Source organism: Globicephala melas, chromosome 8 (assembly GCF_963455315.2).
Source record: "Globicephala melas chromosome 8, mGloMel1.2, whole genome shotgun sequence".
In the NCBI taxonomy this organism is placed as follows: Eukaryota; Metazoa; Chordata; class Mammalia; order Artiodactyla; family Delphinidae; genus Globicephala; species Globicephala melas.
The window spans coordinates 8,367,990-8,384,649 of record NC_083321.1 but is presented as its reverse complement, the minus strand read 5'-3'; the positions used below and the strand labels follow the sequence as shown (position 1 = coordinate 8,384,649).

The following is a 16,660-nucleotide window of genomic DNA, read 5'->3' as shown; positions in this document are numbered from 1 at the left end:
TTTGGAAGAGGCAGGCAGGTCCGAGTAATGCAGTGGAGGTCCTAGCCAGCACAAAAAAGTAAGAAAAAGAAAAAAATGGCATTAAGTTTTGGGAGAAAAATCAGTCTGCCTATTCCTGGAGCTCTGATGGGGGAGAGGGCAGTAATTGGCTCCGTTTAGCAGTTTTTACTGAGATCATGAGTTGACATCAAGAATTGTGGTCATGAGAAAGAGTGGAAAGATTGACATTTTTTTGTGGCCCAGCTATAAAGCAAAAAGGAAAACTAAATGATAAAAATCATTTGTTTTGATATTAGAGAGAATTTTAAAATTTTACTTATTTATTTATTTGGCTGCACCGGGTCTTAGTTGGCGGCACATGGGATCTTTAAGTTGCAGCCTGTGGGATCTTTAGTTGTAGCACGCGAACTCTTAGTTGCGGCACGCGAACTCTTAGTTGCGGTATGTGGGATCTAGTTCCCTGAACAGGGATCAAACCCGGGCCTGCTGCATTGGGAGAGCGGAGTCTTAGCCACTGGACCACCAGGGAAGTCCCTAGAGAGAATATTAATATTAGAGAGAAAAGATGTTTAAAAGAACTGATGAATTTCTCATTTTCATTATATTAGTTTTAGATAAAATTTCAAATACTTTATTTTTCCTTATGTATTAGAAAATGCTTTAATAATCTATAGAAACTAACACAAAGGAAAAAGCTTTGGCGTTAAATTGTAGAAGTCATTCTACAAAGTTGTTCCTAGAGTAACTTACTTCTCTAAAAAATAGTCTGTATTCTGCTGGTGTTGAAGGACAGATATCACCAAAATAAACAATTCACTGAAGCTGTTTTTACTGCAGTTTAGAAAATTCAAACAGATTTATTTAGTATATTTTCCCCAGGTGATCTGACTGGTAGAGTGAGAGAGAAGAAGCACAGGCTTTCAGGAAAAGTTCAAGTTTAAATCTTGATTCTGACACTTATAAGCTTCAGTTTTTGTAAGGATTTGATTTATAATGTATATCAATACTTAATTCAGTGTCTATCACAGATACCTGGGACTCAGTAAGTGAAATGAAGCTTTTTCAAAGAGAGTATGATTTTTTTTTTTTAGTTTTAGTTTTGACAGTTTGTTGCAGCTTAAAGTATTATCAATATTGAAAATCCAGTGGTGTGAAGACTAATAAGATTATTCACTAAATGGTTTTATTGAAAGACTTGCTAGAGATCCCATTTTAGGTGTCCTTTTTCTCCCTTTAAGTAACTACCCCATTCCATGTGGGTGGGGAGCATAGGTGTGTGTTAGGAAGTATAAGAAAAATGTGTGTTCATAATAGAAAATTTAGGAAACAAAAACGTAAAGAAAATTAAACATCCGTGGGTACTATATCCTTTCATTTTGTAACAATAATTTTTTTCTTTTTTTCTTTTTTTTTTGCAGTACGCGGGCCTCTCACTGCTGCGGCCCCTCCCGCTGCGGAGCACAGGCTCCGGACGCGCAGGCTCAGCGGCCATGGCTCACGGGCCCAGCCGCTCCGCGGCATGTGGGATCTTCCCAGACCGGGGCATGAACCCGTGTCCCCGGCATCGGCAGGCGGACTCTCAACCACTGCGCCACCAGGGAAGCCCTACAATACAGTTTTTAATGAATAGTATCCCATCGTATGGATATACCAAAACCTATTTAACCAGTCCCTAATAGATTTTTATTAAATTTCCTTAATATTTGTGATGAACAATCTTATAACTTCATATTTGCACAGATTTATGGGACTTCCCTTGTGGTCCAGTGGTTAAGAATCTGCCTTCCAATGCAGGGGATGCAGGTTCGAACCCTGGTTGGGGAACTAAGATCCCACGTGCCGCGGGGCAACTAAGCCCACACCCATGCGCCACAATGGAAGAGCCTGCATGCCGCAACTAAGACCCGACACAGCCAAATAAATAAATAAAACATATATGCACAGATTTATTATTTTATTTATAAATAAATCTGATTATTTATTGGAATTAGATTTCATCAGGTCCACTCGTACTTTTTTATCCCTTACCTTCTAGCAACTTCCTGGACTTTGTTCCTGCAAATATTGCTTCTTTTTATGTTCAGTCTTTTTCCTTCTACTTGCTCCTTTCTCTATATAAATACGCTTGTCATTTCCATTCCTAAAAATCTTTCCCTTGACTCTGCCTCTCCCTCTAGCTGCTGCCCAGTTTTTAGTCCTTCCCTTTATCATCATACTTCACACACTTTAAACTTCCATTCAGTCTTCAGTGCCTGGCCCGCTCCCCACCCCTCTAACTATAGAGTCATCAATGCTAAATTACTTGATTACTTAATTTCAGTGACCCATCTGAAAGTCTTAACCACTCATCGGCTTTTTTTTTTTTAATATATTCATTTATTTATTTGTTTTTATTTTTGGCCGCGTTGGGTCTTCGTTGCTGTGCATGAGCTTTCTCTAGTTGCAGCAAGCGGGGACTACTCTGTTGCGGTATGCGGGCTTCTCATTGTTGTGGCTTCTCTTGTTGCAGAGCACGGGCTCTAGAGCGCAGGCTCAGTGTTGTGGCACATGGGCTTAGTTGCTCCGCTGCATGTGGGGTCTTCCCGGACCAGGGCTTGAACCCATGTCCCCTGAATTGGGAGGTGGATTCTTAACCACTGTGCCACCAGGGAAGCCCCACGCATTGGCTTTTGGCTCTGTTAATCATTCCCTAAAGCTTTCTCCAAGTGACACCATTTTCTCCCACATTGACTCCTTTCTGTCTCCTTCACTGATAGTTCTTTCTTGCTCCTCTTTAAATATTGGTAGTGTATCTCAAGATTCCATTGTTAACAGCTCTCTGATTCTCCCTGGACAAATGCATTCACTCCAGTGGTGTCAGTTCTCACCCAGATGTTAACTCCCAGATGTTTATCTATAACCCTTAACAGTCTCCTGAGCTTATTCATATTGGCAAACAGTTTCCTCTTTGATATGCCTTAGACAACTTATTTTTTAGTGGAAATTAATATAAAGAATTCCTTCTCCTCTGTTTCATTCCCCAACCAAGTGGCATTTCATGTAGTCCTTCAGTCCTTTGATTTTTGCTTCTCCAGTCTCCAACATCCAATGACCAAGTCCAGGCCATTCTGTTCTGTCATATCTATCCCCTTTTTCCCATCCTCACTGCCTTAGTTAAGCCCTCATGTCTTGCCAAGATTATGTAGTAGCTTTTCATTTAAGTCCATACTCTACCCTGCTGCCAGAGTTCTCTTTAAAATACATGTGACATTGTGAATCCCTTACCTCCAGTGATGCCTCATTATATACATAATATCCAAATTTCATTGCATGACATTTAAAGCCATTTGGAATCTGATCAGTTGTTCCTTCTCCCCAGAATGCCTTCCCCTGTCTTGTTCACCTGACGAACATCTCTTCTGCCTCTGCTGCGTTCCCACAATGCATACGGTTTTGCTGGTTTGTCTTTTTCAGTTGCTTGTGCACAACCATCATCTCTGTGCTAATACAGTGCCTAGACCTAGCTACTTGAAGATAATGTTTGATTTAATTAATAGTATTTGAGCATTAAGGTTGCCTTTTTTGGGTTCAGTTGCCTGTAGCATAAATATGGCATATGAGTACAACATGGTTGTGTAAGTTAGAAGACCTGATGCAATATTGTTGCAAACTACTACTGGTTATCTGTGTTCTGTATCAAAATAGATGCTATTGCATAAAACTTTGTATGTCGAAATTTTCCATTAGGAGGGGTGTCAGGTGGAGATGAAAAGTTCATAGGATCTTTTTTGTCATCAGGCTTATTTAGCATTTGGATTTTCAGATTTGTTCAGTTGGCAGAGATTTAATGTTGCAGATAATTGCATACAGAAGTGAACCCATCTAGGGGCCTTCTTGGTGGCTCAGTGATTAAGAATCCACCTGCCAATGCAGGGGAGACGGGTTTGAGCCCTGGTCCGGGAAGATTCCCACATGCCGCGGAGCAACTAAGCCCCGTGCGCCACAACTCCGGAGCCTGCGCCCTAGAGCCCATGTGCCACAACTACTGAAGCCCGAGCGCCTAGAGCCCGTGCTCTTCAACAGGAGAAGCCACTGCAGTGAGAAGCCAGTGCACCATAACAAAGAGTAGCTCCCTCTTGCTGCAACTAGAGAAAGCCCGTGCACAGCAATGAAGACCCAACGCAGCCATAAATAAATAAATAAATTTAAAAGAAAAGAAATGAACCCATCTGGAAACATTAAAGAAATAGATAGAAATGCTTGCTTTAACAAGGAAAGGTGAATTGTTTTTCATTTGTAGGAGTAAATGTGATGCTTAATTTTAAGATAATTAAAAAGTAGTGAATTTTAAAATTCTGGTTTTGAGTTACTGAATTACTGCCTCTTGTCCACTAAATTCTGCCTTGGTGTTAACATGCTCCATGTCTGTTGACTAAATAGTTTGCTTTTTTGTTTTGTTTTTGTTTTTGTTTGTTTTTTGCGGCACGCGGGCCTCTCACTGCTGCGGCCTCTCCTGCCGTGGAGCACAGGCTCCGGACGCACAGGCTCAGCGGCCACGGCTCACGGGCCCAGCCTCTCCGCAGCACGTGGGATCCCTCCGGACCGGGGCACGAACCCGCGTCCCCTGCATCGGCAGGCGGACCCCCAACCACTGTGCCACCAGGGAAGCCCAATAGTTTGCTTTTTTTAACTGAAGTATAGTTGATGTTCAATATTATGTACATTACAGATGCACAGTGCAGTGATTCACAATTTTTACAGGTTATACTCCATTTATAGTTACTATAAAATATAGGCTATATTCCCTGTGTTGTATTTAGATTAGTACTTACAGATATAGTGATGGCCCAGTCCTTTAAAGCAATCTCCTCATTTTAAGTGTATTTCTAATATTTGTGAAAACATTTTTATAATTGCAAGAAAAAAGGCGTTAAGTAAAGATCAGTATATTTAGGGGCACTTTTGGAGGGTTTTGTTTTTCACATGCTGTTTTTATTAATTTTTTTTCCATTTTACCAATGGCAATTTATATTCTGTTTGATTATTTTTCTTTTAAGGCCAAAGGTTGTAGTGAAAAGCAAATCTCCCTCCTGCCCCAGACCTCAAAGTCCCTGTTTTTGCCAGTTAACAAATGGAGGCACACTGTATGCACTTCAGTACTTTGGTGTTTTTTGTTTTTTGTTTTTTTTGTGTTTTTTTTTTTTGCGGTACGCGGGCCTCTCACTGTTGTGGCCTCTCCCATTGCGGAGCACAGGCTCCGGACGCGCAGGCTCAGCGGTCATGGCTCACGGGCCCAGTCTCTCCGCGGCATGTGGGATCCTCCCGGACCGGGGCACGAACCCGTGTCCCCTGCATCGGCAGGCGGACTCTCGACCACTGCGCCACCAGGGGAGCCCCAGTACTTTTTGTTTTGTTTTGTTTTTTTTGCGGTACGCGGGCGTCTCACTGTTGTGGCCTCTCCCGTTGCGGAGCACAGGCTCCGGACGCGCAGGCTCAGCGGCCATGGCTCACGGGCCTAGCCGCTTCGCGGCATGTGGGATCTTCCTGGACCGGGGCATGAACCCGCGTCCCCTGCATCGGCAGGCGGACTCTCAACCACTGTGCCACCAGGGAAGCCCAGTACTTTGGTTTTTAATTTAATGTATCAACTTATATATAGCTGTTCCTCATTCTTTTTCATAGCAGCAAGTATTCCATTATTTGGATGTAACTAAGTAGACGTCTGTTGATGGTCATTTAGATTATTCCTAGTATTTATAACCAGTGCTCTATATCCTTATATACATGTATTTGTACATATATGCAAATATATCTGCCAAGTTAAAGAATATGTGCAGGAGGTGGTGGAGATAGTTTATGCATTTAAAATTTTGATATGTGTTGCCAAATTTAGAGAAATATAATTTTAGAGATGGAAGATTTCTCATGTTGGTCCTGTTTTCTGGTGGCGCAGTGGTTGAGAGTCTGCCTGCTGATGCAGGGGACGCGGGTTCGTGCCCCGGTCTGGGAAGATCCCACACGCCGCAGAGCGGCTGGGCCCGTGAGCCATGGCCGCTGAGCCTGCAGCGTCCGGAGCCTGTGCTCCGCAACGGGAGAGGCCACAACAGTGAGAGGCCCGCGTACCGCAAAAAAAAAAAAAAAGTGTTCAGGGTCAATTTTACATATTTGCCAATTATAATGTTTAGTACTCATATTCGTGACTGACTCCTCAAAATGAAGTTGAAAATGGTTACAAGCAAAATCAGTTAGCACTCAGATCCCCGTTTTTCCTTTCCCACATGAAGTTGCAGGCGAGCATTATCTTTCTTGAGGTTATACTTGTTTAAAAATGCTAGGGGTTCCTCTTTTCTTCCTTTGCAGGTGAGAAAGAATATTTGACCAAAAAATTGAATTGATTAACTTTTAGAAATGCATCTTGAAAATGAAATAAGGTTTTGCTGCCAGGTGAGTGAAAACAGTAATTGGAAATATAGATTTGGGTTTTCTCATCTTGCTTAAACCCAGTGAAATTAAGATGCTTGGCCAAAAAAAAAAAAGGAAAATTCAAATTCCTGTGTGAGGTTGTCAAATTCTCACGCTGTATATTTTCTTTCAGATTCCTTTGTTTCTTCCTCTCAGCCTGTATCTCTATTTTCGACCTCACAAGGCAAGTCTGTCATTTTTTGTGTGTGCATTAATAAAAGAAAAATGTTGAGAAAGAGGCTGTAACTGGGGATACGAGGCACAGGTTTTCTTTTGCCCCCAAATCCCCTAAAATAAAAACCAAATCCAAGCCAGTGCTTTCTATTTAGCCGTTTCTAACGGATTTCCCGTAAAGCTTAATAAAATAGAATGAGGCTAGGTGGACTCTTTAACATAGCATAAGCTTTAGGTGTAGTTTTGAGTATTTCTTAAAAATTAAAAACTTGCCCACAGAACTTGGAGTAGATAGAATTGTGGGTCAGAAAACACACCACCTCCAGAATGCATTTGACCTATAGATTTGCAGTTATGTAACTGGTTTGGATAGGTAGTAGGTTTGGAAAAACTTTTAAAGTGTGCTTCCACTGAACTAATAACAGTGTCCTAGCTAGAATACTTTAATGTGAACTTACCTGAGATTCGTCCCAAGAGGTAGGCCAATTCCAGATTGCCTAGGAACATTGAACATGTCGGTTGAATTATTGGCCAGCAGGGCTTATTTTCCTAGAGATTAAGTTGTGTTTTGGGGGCGGTTGTTTGTTTGTTTTTAATGTCAACCAGTGAGGAAGGCAATCAGAGTTGTTAACTATGTGTTTGTAGGGGAAGCACTGCCAAGAACCTGGAAGAGAGAGTGTGCTTCTTTGATTCGCACTAATAATAAAGTGCTGTTTCATTTGTGATGTTGTGCTCCTCCTCGAGTATAGGTCAACGGAAAAGCATTATTTGAAAAAAGGTAATTAAACTCAGTAGATAGGTCTAAGAAGCCTTGTGCAAAGAGTTTATTGTCCTAGCTGAAATGCGAAATCTGGGTGCTGGTTTGTTAGGAAGACTTTGACCTTATAGGAATAAAAACATAATGGGGGCTTCCCTGGTGGCGCAGTGGTTGAGAATCTGCCTGCCAATGCAGGGGACACGGGTTCGAGCCCTGGTCTGGGAGGATCCCACATGCTGCGGAGCAACTAGGCCCGTGAGCCACAACTACTGAGCCTGTGCGTCTGGAGCTTGTGCTCCACAGCAAGAGAGGCTGCGACAGCGAGAGGCCTGCGCACCGCGATGAAGAGTGGCCCCCACTCACCGCAACTAGAGAAAGCCCGCGCACAGTAACGAAGACCCAACACAGCCATAAATAAATAAATAAAATAAAATAAAAAACCATAATGGGATAAAATGAACATAGTAAATGTTTTTCAGAGTTTCTGCTTCTTAGGAAACGTGATAGATAATTTGTTGCTTTTAATTCAGACTGATAACATTCAGAGTCCCCAGCATTTTTATAATGTGCCTCATTGTGTGAATTTGGATATCTTCTGGGTCAAATCATGGCCTTTGAAATTTTAAAAAATTGTTTACATTAAAAGATATTTTGTGAATGTTAGAAAGTAACTCAAACATACAAATTGATCCTTGACATCTGGAACCCAACCAGATTTATATTTCTAAGGGTTCTTTTTTTTTCCTCATGAGAAATTCAATAATTTAGGCAAATAGGTATTACATTTATTTTACTCTGGAAGATAAATCAGTAAAAATATCATAGTGTAAATAGAACAAATAATTGTATTTTCTCTGTTGTATTTCAGATCTTCTAAAATACATTCTTCATAGTCACTTTTTTCATACAGAAAGGGAATAATTAATATCCTAAATAGTGTAACAATACAACCTAAGCACAACATACCTAATGTATAGAATGTTGAGAAAGATAAGTGTCATAGTTTAAAAAATTACTTTAATCCCTGTTAAGAGAAATTACATATACGCTCAGGTAAAATGGAGGTAAATAAAGAGGATTTTTGTAATTAAAAATGTTTAAGTAGGCTTCAGTTTCAGTGAGTATGAGAGTTTGTTAAGGAAAATAGATTTGTCATTCTTCCTTTTTTTTATAGTTTTTTGACCAGTGCAGATTCAGCATAGTGTTATTGTTAAAAGGGTATTGTAAAGAAGCATTTAAAAATGTCATATCCCTGGGGGCTTCCCTGGTGGCGCAGTGGTTGAGAGTCCGCCTGCCGATGCAGGGGGCACAGATTCGTGCCCCGGTCCGGGAAGATCCCACATGCCGCGGAGCGGCTGGGCCCGTGAGCCATGGCCGCTGAGCCTGCGCGTCCAGAGCCTGTGCTCCACAACGGGAGAGGCTACAACAGTGAGAGGCCTGCGTTCGTACCGCAAAAAAAAAAAAAAAAAAAAGTCATATCCCTGAAGGTGTTCCAGTGTAGCCTCTATTACTAACATTTTCTCCTGCAAAAAAACATAATGGAAAAGCAACCCAGTTGATGCTCTACTTCATTGGCAGGTCTAGAGATCAGCCTATTCCGTTTTTTGAGGGCACTCCTTGGCAAGTGATTAGGTGTGTTCTAGGGTAGCCAAGTCTAGTGGCTTCTAGTCTGCCTTAATAAAACCAAGGGAAAGGAAGTTGTTGGTGTACTTGGTTAAGTGGATTAAAACCCCTGGAGAGAATAGCTAGGACCAGCTCCACCCAACCGCAGGCCTTTGAGAGTGACTGTCACCAGCAGGCACCTTGAGTCCATCATTGGCAGTAACCCAACTAATCTGTCTCTGGCTTCCATATCCCTTAGCCATTTAGCCTTGGAGGATTGTGCCTTACTTTTATATATCTAAACCATATCAAGCAATATGTAGCAGTAATTAAGTAAGTCATATTTAACAATGACATTTTTAATCCTGAAATATATACTTATCATTATTGGGCTTTAAGGAGATGCAAGTATTAAAAGTTGCCTTTTTTTTTTGGCTATGCCTTGCGGCTTGTGGAATCTTAAATTCCCCAACCAGGGATTGAACCCAGGCCCACCGCAGTGGAAGTGCTGAGTCCTAACCACTGGACTGCCAGGAAATTCCCACAGTTGTCATTAATTTGGACTGAGAAGGAAGGGCAGTTAAATCTTTCAAAAGGAAATTATGTAATCTTTATTAAATTGTACTACCTTGAAGTATACAGCTACTTAAGCTAGTAAATTAAGCTTTTTGAAAACTGTCGAATAGATTTGTGATGAGAATATCAATGGAATAATCAGTTCCTTCTTAAATAAGTTGTACTCCTGAGTAGGTGCTTTGCAGTCTTTTGCTTATTGAGTCCTTTTTTCTCATCAAGCAGAGTTTAATTTCAGCTTAATCCCCAAGCATCTCAAAATAGGGGAGTACATTTTAATGATGTTTTCCTGTACTGTTAAATAAGGATATTAACAGAGGTATAGATGTGGTATGTGGCCAGTTTTGTTTTTTTTTCTGAGCTTTTACTGTGCTCAGTACTTTATGCGAATCATCTCATTTAATCCTCACAGCCAATTTTATGGAGGAAAGGTACCGCCTCTTTTACTAATTGAGGAAACTGGGGTTTAAAACGGTGAAATAACTTGCTCAAGGTCACGCAGTAAGTGACACACCTAGGACTCCACCGTCCATGCCACTACCTACAGTAAAGATGATATATTAGTTGTATTTTAGGGTTTACAGGTATTTTTAGAGATGTCATTTTGAGGTTAATGTTAAAATCATGAGAGCAGAAGAGGCAGAAATTACTATTTTAGCCATATTATTGCTATTAGTGATGTAATTTAGTATCATCTGGGGGATGTACTCCATCAGACACAAAATCAAACTGAAATTTGGTTTCTACTTTTGAAATCTTTGATAAAAAGTGGAGGCTGGAAAATACTACAATTTTCTTTAGAAAACATTGGGTGAAAATAAGGTTAGAGAAGATCTACCCACCATGTAGAATTGGAAGTACATTTGCAGTAATGAATATTTGTGTTCAGTTTGAGTAATGCAGTAGGCATCTGGAATAGGAAGTTAAGCACTGAACTTTGGGGCAAGCGTTGAGGAGAAAAACTATGCCAGTTACAGCCTTTTTTTAAACAAAAGCAAAACATTTTTCTTTGTACAAAAGAGACTTTTTGTTTAGGATCTAGCTTGGCTGCAAAGTGTCTGCTGGCTAACTTCCTATTTTGATGCTTTGGCTGAAAGTTGCTGATACTGTTTTGCACGATAGTTTGTCTTTCCCTCTTGTTTTGTGAACATGAGAAAATTCAAGTGTAGAAAAACCTATACCTGAATATTTCAAGCCTCCCTTGTATGAATATGCATAGTATGTATGTGAAAAAGTAACTTAGTGGTTTACTATAGGCTGGCACCCTTTCTTCACTGGTGTGTATGCTTTTTCCTTGTTGACAGGTATCCTTTGAGTTAAAAGTGATGAATTTCCTGAGGGGGGTTAGTAACCAAACGGTAACTCTAGTATAGCATAATTCTAAGTTATTCACTCTTTTAAGGAAGAAGTCTCATATAGCATTCATTATTGCTTACTTATTTCTAGATCACATTGTGTTTTCATTATTAAGTTATAAAACACTTAAATAAAAAAGTACTAAACCTTTTTCTAAAAGACAGTTTGGGGAATAAGAAACAAAGTAAAGAGAAGGGCGTTTTTTGTTTTGTTTGTTTTTTGCCACACCACTCGCCGCTCGGCTTGTGGGATTTTAGTTCTCCGGCCAGGGATGGAATCCAGGCCCATGGCAGTGAAAGCGCCAAGTCTTAACCGCTGGACGGCCAGGGAATTCCCTCAAGTTACTGTACTTTAAAATTAGTATATGGAAGTATTTAAAGCAGGCACAAAAGGATCACCCCTGCCCCATGCCCTACTAACCTGTGAGTTGTGCTCCTGGACAAAGAGAATCTGTGGTGAGTGAGAGTGAAGAGTGCCAATTTCTACGCCTGTGGAATTTTTACAGGGCTAAAGTTCTGAAGTACAGCTCGGCTTTTCTACCCCTCGAAAACTAGTAAAACACTGTAAAGCTGTCGTTCCCAAACAGGGTTCATTACTGGCAAACTTGTAATGCAGATCCTTAAGCTCCATCGTACTTAGGAAATTCTGAGTAAGTCAGAGAGAGCGCGCCCATGAAGTACTAGTATTTGTTCTAAGGTTTGAAAAGGACTATAAGAGACGGTGCCAAGGGCTATTGTTTTACTAGGTTGTTAAATTGTTCAGCTAGTTGTACATTGAACTAAAATATACTTTGATGATGGTAAAGATCATTTGCTGAAACATTTTGTTAAGGAAAAGTTCTTTTATCTTTCATCATTGACTTAGAATTTTTTATATGTTGGCTTGTATTAAATGTCTTTATCCACATAGTACTTTGCACGGTTCTTGGAATGTCATAGGCATTTGTTTTGTACTAGATGATTCAGAAGTTGCATCACCCAAAATTTTGAAGTAGATAAAAGCTCTTTAAATTACTTCCTTTTAGGGCTTCCCTGGTGGCGCAATGGTTGAGAGTCTGCTTGCTGATGCAGGGGACACTGGTTCGTGCCCCTGTCCGGGAAGATCCCACATGCCGCGGAGCGGCTGGGCCCGTGAGCCATGGCCGCTGAGCCTGCGTGTCCGGAGCCAGTGCTCCACAGCAGGAGAGGCCACAACAGTGAGAGGCCCACGTATCGCAAAAAAAAAAAAAAAAAATTCCTTTTACTTACGGCTGGTTGGAGGGGAAGTATCTAAAACTCTAAATGAGGATTTCCTTTATTATATACCACGTGAAGGTGGTTGTGATTTGGCACTATGCCTTTTTTCTCTCCCCAAACAAAAAGGCGTATGGTCTGGAGTCTCTACGTCAGGAGATACTTTTTTGAGAATATGGTGCTTGGGGACATTTATTGAAGATTTACTGAGTGCCAGATCCTGTTCTAAGCACTTCACGTGTATCAACTCATTTAATCCTCACAGCGGTTCTCAAGTTAGGTGCTTTAGTGTCCCAGTTTTCAATTTTCAGATGATAGTAAGCAACTTTAAGATTAAGGAACTGAGATTAAAGCCACACGATTAGTAAGTGTGATGAAAGGATTTCGCATCTTTTTGGTTTGTTTGTTTTGTTTTTTTGGCTGCATTGCGTCTTCGTTGCTGCGCGTGGGCTTTCTCTAGTTGCGGGGGGTGCTCTTTGTTGTGGTGCGCGGGCTTCTCGTTGCAGTGGCTCCTCTTGTTGCAGAGCATGGGCTCTAGGCGTGCAGGCTTCAGTAGTTGTGGCATGCAGGCTCAGTAGTTGTGGCTCGTAGGCTCTAGAGCACAGGCTCAGTAGTTGTGGTGCACGGGCTTAGTTGCTCAGCGGCATGTGGGATCTTCCCGGACCAGCGCTCGAACCCACGTCCCCTGCATTGGCAGGCGGATTCTTAACCACTACGCCACCAGAGAAGACTGGATTTTGCATCTTTTAATAGGAATTTTTGGTTTGGGAGTGGTCTAGAAATTTAGAATATGACTGCCAACTTAAATTCCTAGTCTTATTTAAGATAATATACTTAAATGGAGACTTCTGAATATTTAGAGTTTAAGAAGAAATTGAGTAAGCAAGGAGCTCAGTACTGAATACATTTGGGAACATTCTCATGATCGTTGTGGGATTATGACATTTTTCACCTCTTACCATATACTGATTCCCTTTTTGACAAGTCTATTAGATGTGTAACTCTTGCTTGTTAATAATTAGAATAATGCTATATTTTTGAGTAACTAGACTTTTTGAAAATGAATGTGCACATTAAATTGCATTATAGCAAATAACTAATCTAGAAAATATAATGAAGAGATTTTTGACAGACATTTGTTTTGAGTAATGTTGAAAATATCTTGTAGTGCATGTGAAGGGCTGGATCTTTTGAAAAAGGAAAGGTAGGGGACATTTTCTGAGATGTAAGATAATCCAGAATTATTCCATCAGGCAGTTTTCCAGGGTACAGTATTTTTAAAACCTAACACCCTTCAAACTCCCTGGAGTTTTCTGCTGTTTTGCCAGGTACAGACTTTGACAACACTAATGACTGTTGTGTCATACTGACTAATTGGAAGAGTCTTTACTTATGGGAGCTTAGTTTCTAAAGGCTTATTAGATTCTGGTCTTTGTTTTGTTTAATGTTTTCATGCCATTATAAGTTCTTTACTTCCAGACCGGTTTTTTCATTGTCTTGGTACAAGTCAGCTCTGTTCAAGTTTGTGAGGGTTTCAAGTAGCCAAATAAACTTCTTTCCATTTGCTGAAATTCTAAACAAGATAATTATTAAAATTAAAACAAAGATGAGGATGCTAACTTATTTTGCTACATGTGGGAAACCTTGATTGACAATCATGAGAGCTAATATCTGCATCTCACAATCACTGAGGAGGAATGAATGCAACATCATACTCTGTTTACCCCCTAAACCTGTGCCCTGAAAACACTATCCAATCCAAGTATTAAGTCACAAAACTATTGTTAGGGAACATGATTAAAGTTCTTTTGTATATATAATAGTTACATCATATTGACAGATCTTCAGTAAAATGCTTGAAGTCTGTCAAGCTGTCATGGCATTCAGTACAGAACTTGTTGTTATTCTGAGAATACGATTTCTAACCTAATCTTCTAGCTTTACCTCAGATTATTATATACCTAACTCGAAACTTTTGGAGTATTAAGAGTTCAAGGAGGGACTTCCCTGGCAGTCCATTGGTTAAGATTTCACCTTTCAATGCAGGGGGTGCGGGTTCAATCCCTTGTCGGGGAGCTAAGATCCCACATACCTCTCAGCCAAAAAACCAAAACATAAAACAGAAGCAATATTGTAGCAAATTCAATAAAGATTTTTTAAATGGTCCACATCAAAAAAATCTTTAAAAAAAAAAGAGTTCAAGGAAATTAGAAAAGAAACAAGGCTTAGAAAACTGAAAGGTTTGTGTCCTGACAAAGCAAAACATTTCTACCATGCTTTTTTTTTTTTTTTTTGGCCGCACTGTGTGGCTTGCGGGATCTTAGTTGCCTGGCTAGGGCCCGCGGCAGTGAAAGCACCAAGTCCTAACCACTGGACCGCCAGGGAACTCCCTACCGTGCTTTTTTTGTTTGTAGTACTGTGTGCATTCTTTCATTAGCATTCAATGTAGGTTGCTTTCTTTTTCATTTCATCCAACCCACCTCCACATCATCATCATTTTACTTATTGATTTTGCTTATTTTCTGTCTCCCACTCTGTATTGTAAGCTCCACAAAGGCAAGGATTTTTTCTGTGTTGTTCACTGCTTTTAATCTAGTTTCTAAAACAGTGTCAGGCACGTGATAATGGCACTCAGTAATTACTAATGAATTATTACTAATTCATTTTGTCCACTTGTTTCTGTAAAATGACAGGTCTAAATCTTCTGAAATCTCAGTCTCTATAAAACATATAAGCTGAGCTTTCCCTCTGAGGTGGAGTCAGTTTTGTTCACCTCAAGGTTCCACTCCTGTTTGTTTGTTTGTTTGTTTTTTAAATTATTTATTTTTGGCCACGTTGGGTCTTTGTTGCTACACGCAGGCTTTCTCTAGTTGCAGTGAGCCGGGGCTACTCTTAGTTGTGGTCCACAGGCTTCTCATTGTGGTGGCTTCTCTTGTTGCGGAGCACGGGTTCTAGGCGTGCAGCCTTCAGTATTGTGGCACGCAGGCTCAGTAGTTGTGGCTCACGGGCTCTAGAGCACAGACTCAGCAGTTGTGGTGCACAGGCTTAGTTGCTCTGCGGCATGTGGGATCTTTCCGGACCAGGGCTCGAACCCGTGTCCCCTGCACTGGCAGGCAGATTCTTAATCATTGCGCCACCAAGGAAGTCCTCCATTCCTGTTTGAAGGGAAGGGGGGCGGCCCCAGTTTTACCTTATTCCAGATTTAGTCCATTGAATGTTTCCTGGTAGGAACAGTCATCAGTAAATTCAGTAATAATACATAACTCAGATTGTGGAATATTTCTTTTTTCCTTTTTTTAAAATAAATTTATTGGGCTTCCCTGGTGGTGCAGTGGTTGAGAGTCTGCCTGCCGATGCAGGGGACACGGGTTCGTGCCCCGGTCCGGGAGGATCCCACATGCTGCGGAGCGGCTGGGCCCGTGGGCCATGGCCGCTGAGCCTGCGCGTCCGGAGCCTGTGCTGCGCATCCAGAGCCTGTGCTCCGCAACGGGAGAGGCCACAGCAGTGAGAGGCCCGTGTACCGCAAAAAAATAAAAAATAAAAAAATAAATTTATTTATTTATTTATTTTTGGCTGCGCTGGGTCCTCGTTGCTGTGCACGGGCTTTCTCTGGTTGCCTTGAGCGGGAGCTACTCTGTTGTGGTGCGCAGGCGTCTCATTGCGGCCGCTTCTTCTTGTGGAGCACGGGCTCTAGGTGCGCGGGCTTCAGCAGTTGTGGCACATGGCTTCAGTAGTTGTGGCTCTCGGGCTCTAGAGCGCAGGCTCAGTAGTTGTGGTGCACGGGCTTAGTTGCTCCGCAGCATGTGGGACCTTCCTGGACCAGGGCTCGAACCCGTATCCCCTGCATTGGCAGGCGGATTCTTAACCCCTGTGCCACCAGTGGAGCCCTGTGGAATATTTCTGATTTAAATGTAGGCTATAGTTCTTTAAATTTCAGGTTTTTTAAAGCATTTTAACCTACAGTGGTGAGCTTCATTTATCCTTAATCCAGTCTTGCTGAGTATCCATACTGTACAGTGATAGATGCAAGCCGTGTTTACTGCATTAGAACTAAATATGAATTACAGCTTACTTCTGTCCCACTGGTACAGTTTATACCACCAAACTTTATTTTTCCTCAATTTACAAAGACTTTCCCTGGCCCCCCCCACCCCGATGATTACAGTTGCACTGTTCTAAAAGTCAGAGATCCTGTTACATCAGATTCCAGTGATGTATTAAAATGGAACTTTATCTGGCATTTGGAAACATTTTTATAATAGTGGAATTTTATTTCTTGCAGTAAGATATTATTTCTTTTCATCTTTATAAAATGATTTTGAATAAATCATAATTTTGCTTTTGTCTGGCTGTTATTCAGCTTATCACTGAAAAAGAACGCAAGCTGAGTAAAAGTAATCCCAAAGCTTTTTCTCTTTCACATCTTCCCAATTATTCATTCACACTCAAGGAAGGCATTGCTGTCCTGAGCCTACTTAGGTCTCATCTGACCAAGCTGAATGTTTGATTCATTCATTTGGAACTA

General features: G+C 41.1%; 1 protein-coding gene across 4 annotated transcripts in view; it reads left to right on the top strand.

Annotated features, from left to right (window-relative positions):
- The window catches only part of RTN3 (reticulon 3), a 62,704-nt gene that overhangs the window by 8,974 nt on the left and 37,070 nt on the right, over positions 1-16,660 (top strand). For 3 of the 4 annotated variants that reach the window (XM_060303047.1, XM_060303049.1, XM_060303048.1), the window contains exon 2: positions 6,575-6,625. The exons of the other annotated variant lie outside the window; for it this stretch is intronic. In XM_060303047.1, coding sequence (XP_060159030.1) covers positions 6,575-6,625 — 51 coding nt within the window. The remainder of the gene's footprint in view (positions 1-6,574; positions 6,626-16,660) is intronic. 4 annotated transcript variants of the gene reach the window in all.